Here is a 3,346-nt window from a genome sequence, read left to right as displayed (position 1 = left end):
TGCAAGTTGAAGTGTATGTGTAAGTGTATGTGTATGTGTAAGTGTATGAGTAAGTGTATGAGTATGTGTAAGTGTATGTGTAAGTGTATGAGTATGTGTATGTGTAAGCGTAAGTGTATGTGTAAGTGTATGTGTAAGTGTAAGTGTATCATGTGTAAGTGTATGTGTATGTATATGTGTAAGTGTAAGTGTATGTGTAAGTGTAAGTGTATGTGTATGTGTATGTGTAAGTGTATGTGTATGTGTATGTGTAAGTGTATGTGTAAGTGTATGTGTAAGTGTAAGTGTATGTGTATGTGTTTGTAAGTGTATGTGTAAGTGTATGTGTACGTGTAAGTGCAAATGTATGTGTATGTGTTAGTGTAAGTGTAAGTGTACGTGTAAGTGTATGTGTACGTGTAAGTGTATGTGTAAGTGTAAGTGTAAGTGTATGTGTACGTGTAAGTGTATGTGTACGTGTAAGTGTAAATGTAAGTAAAGTAAGTTTAAGTGTAAAGGATTAACGGCCCTGTCAACACCAGTAAGTTATTCAACAACTCTGAGAAGATGGCACATCCACTGACTAGAATATGCTGTATTACTGCTGCTTTTTGGGTCTTGTTTTTCCTATTTATCACACTTTGTGGCTACGTTTCCTATCTCTGGGTCCTGTGGGTCTGGCAGGGCTGAAGGTTGTGTTCCACATTTTGGTCCGTCTCTCCACACTGGCATTTTGATTATTTATCATGAACCTTATCTGTTAGCCTGGACTCGTATGATACTCCCATACGTAAAACCTTTATTCTTTTATTAAAACTTTGGTGGGTAATACATCCTTGTGGCTTTTTATATTGGAAATGTTAACTTAATAATAATAATAATAATAATAATAATAATAATAATAGATTGCATTTATATAGCGCTCTATCCCATACTAGTATAAACTCTGAGGGCTTATACCTATGTTAACTTGTACATTTCAAACTAAACTTGCAGCCACTAAGGGGGGAAAAAGCCTGTGACTTGTACGAGTTAAGAGGCGAGACCTCCGAAAGTAACGCCCGTCTCTGATACCACCAAGCCAGATAGGCTGCGGGGAGCCGTGGAAACTTCACAAAACAACCCAAGGTAAAAAACGCCCGGTCTAGGATTTGAATCAGGGCCATCCGCTCTGTAGTCCAGCATGATACCAACTGAGCTAACAGAGCGCCCTGGACGTCTAGACTAAAATAAAAGAGCAAGGTCAAGGAGGAAAAAGTCCGAAGTTTTATCAAGGACGAATTGTTTTGTTTTTTTGTCTCACTGGCCATAGCAGAAGCCACAAGTCATTGTAACCTTTAAGAGCTTGTCTCCTTGTTGCTCTAAAATCAATCAAGTAAGATTATAAAGAAACTGTCTCCTTACACGCGACGCAACGTGACGTCGCGCGCGATTGTCGCGTCTGATCAGTCCATGTAGCGATCGAGGGTCTCATCGCGTGAGACAGACTGGGGGTGTGGCAGGTTTAGATCACCACCATAGGTCAGAAACTTAGCCAATGTGTGCCCACGGTCGACACGCCGTGTGTGGGGAGTAAGTGTGTGTGTGTGTGTGTGTGAGTGTGTGTGTGCGTGTGGGTGAAGGCAAGGTTTGAGGCTATGTGTCAAAAATAACTTGCTACTGTCTCTCTCTGCTCTGTTGTGAACTGCCACTTGCACACCGGATTTACCAGTCGCGCGCGACCTAACGTGGCATTGAGCATAAGGAGACACTTTTGTCGCTTCTGTTGCACGCGACTGAAAATTTGGGCGCCGCGTAGTCGCGCATAAGGATACACACTTCGCGACTGGTCGCGCGTGACACGATGTATACATAGTCTAATCCTTCCATTTCCCTTAAGAAATTATATTCTCTTCTGCGGATGCAATGGTCATTGTCCAGACATTGAATTGATGGACGAACTGTTATCATCATTATCATTACTATTATTATTATTATCACTGCTACTGCGGTTATTATCGTTACCATTATTATTACTATTACTATTTTCACAAGTATAATAATAATGTTACAATTATTGCAATTGCTATTATGATAATTATTCTTATTATCATTATTATTATTCATTATCGTTACTATTATTATTATCATTACCATCATTCATTCTCCTTCTTTTTTATTATTATCCATTGTTATCTTTATCATCATTATTATTATTCATTAATATTATTCATTGCTATCATTATCATTATTCATTATTATTATTCATTATTACTATTATTATCATTATTATCGTAATTATTACTATCATTGTTCATTATTATTATTCATTATCACTATTATTACTATTGCTATTATTATTACTATTACTATTATTATTATTATTATTAATATTATTATTATTATTATTATCATTATCAGAGTCACCTCATCCAAGTCTATGTCCGGTGTGGTAGGGAACCAGTCCTCCTCATCGATTCTTTTAGAATTTTCCATGAAAAACTGAAAAAAAAACACACAAAAAAATTAGCGCTGGGATTGGGACTATCTTTTTCATAGATTTGAATTAAACATTTGTTTATTCAAAGGACAAAGTGAATATATGCAGGAGGATAAGGAGAGTGAGGAGGTTGAGGAGAAAGGGGGAGATGGAGAAGGAGGAGAGAGAGGAAGAGAAGAAGAAGGAAAAGATAGAGAGGAGGGAAAAGGAGAAGAATGGAGGAGAAGGAGAGGGAAGAGAAGATGAAAGGGAAGGATAGGGAGGAGGGGGAGAGGGAGGAGGAGGAGGAGGAGGAGGAGGAGGAGGAGGAGGAGGAGAAGAAGAAGAAGAACAACAAAAACCAACAACAACAACAATAACAACAACAAAACAACTTAAAGTATGAATAAAAAGAATCTTCATGATCTACACCCCATCGTACACACCACTGCTACCGGTACTCAAAATTCCTTAAAACGCTATTGACCTCGTTAACAACTGCAACCTTTCCTCTTAGCGTGACCTCTGACCTAACTAAACACTATGACCTTTCCTCTGTGCATGACCTCTGACCCCTAGACGTGGCCTCACCTCGTTGACCTGCTGTAGCAGCACCAGCTTCTGATGGCAGACATCTTGGTAGCCCACGATGAAAACGGTCACCTGCTGCTGGTACTGAAACAAGACATTATATATATTTTAAAAAAAAATTCAAGTACGAGTTTTACGGCACTTGCAAAAGAACAAGGTCGTATAAGTGCCGAAGATTAGAAGTGTTACAAGAGAGTAACACACACAAAAAAAGAAGGAGAGGAGATAAAGACGACAGATGTTTGATGGGAAAGAAGAAGCAAACCACACCAGAGCACCTGCCAACCACCCACGAAACAAGACATTATATATATATAT

General features: G+C 38.6%; 1 protein-coding gene across 1 annotated transcript in view; it reads right to left on the bottom strand.

The window, feature by feature from the left end:
• LOC101852984 (cingulin) overlaps positions 1–3,346 on the bottom strand; it is a gene marked incomplete at its 3' end in the record, with an annotated part of 19,916 nt that overhangs the window by 6,516 nt on the left and 10,054 nt on the right. Inside the window, 2 exon segments of the mRNA XM_035973626.1 lie at positions 2,386–2,460; positions 3,029–3,112. Coding sequence (XP_035829519.1) covers positions 2,386–2,460; positions 3,029–3,112 — 159 coding nt within the window.

The sequence above is a fragment of the Aplysia californica genome, unplaced genomic scaffold (genome assembly GCF_000002075.1).
Source record: "Aplysia californica isolate F4 #8 unplaced genomic scaffold, AplCal3.0 scaffold01567, whole genome shotgun sequence".
Lineage (NCBI taxonomy): Eukaryota > Metazoa > Mollusca > Gastropoda > Aplysiida > Aplysiidae > Aplysia > Aplysia californica.
This window is presented reverse-complemented; position numbering and strand designations above follow the sequence as displayed.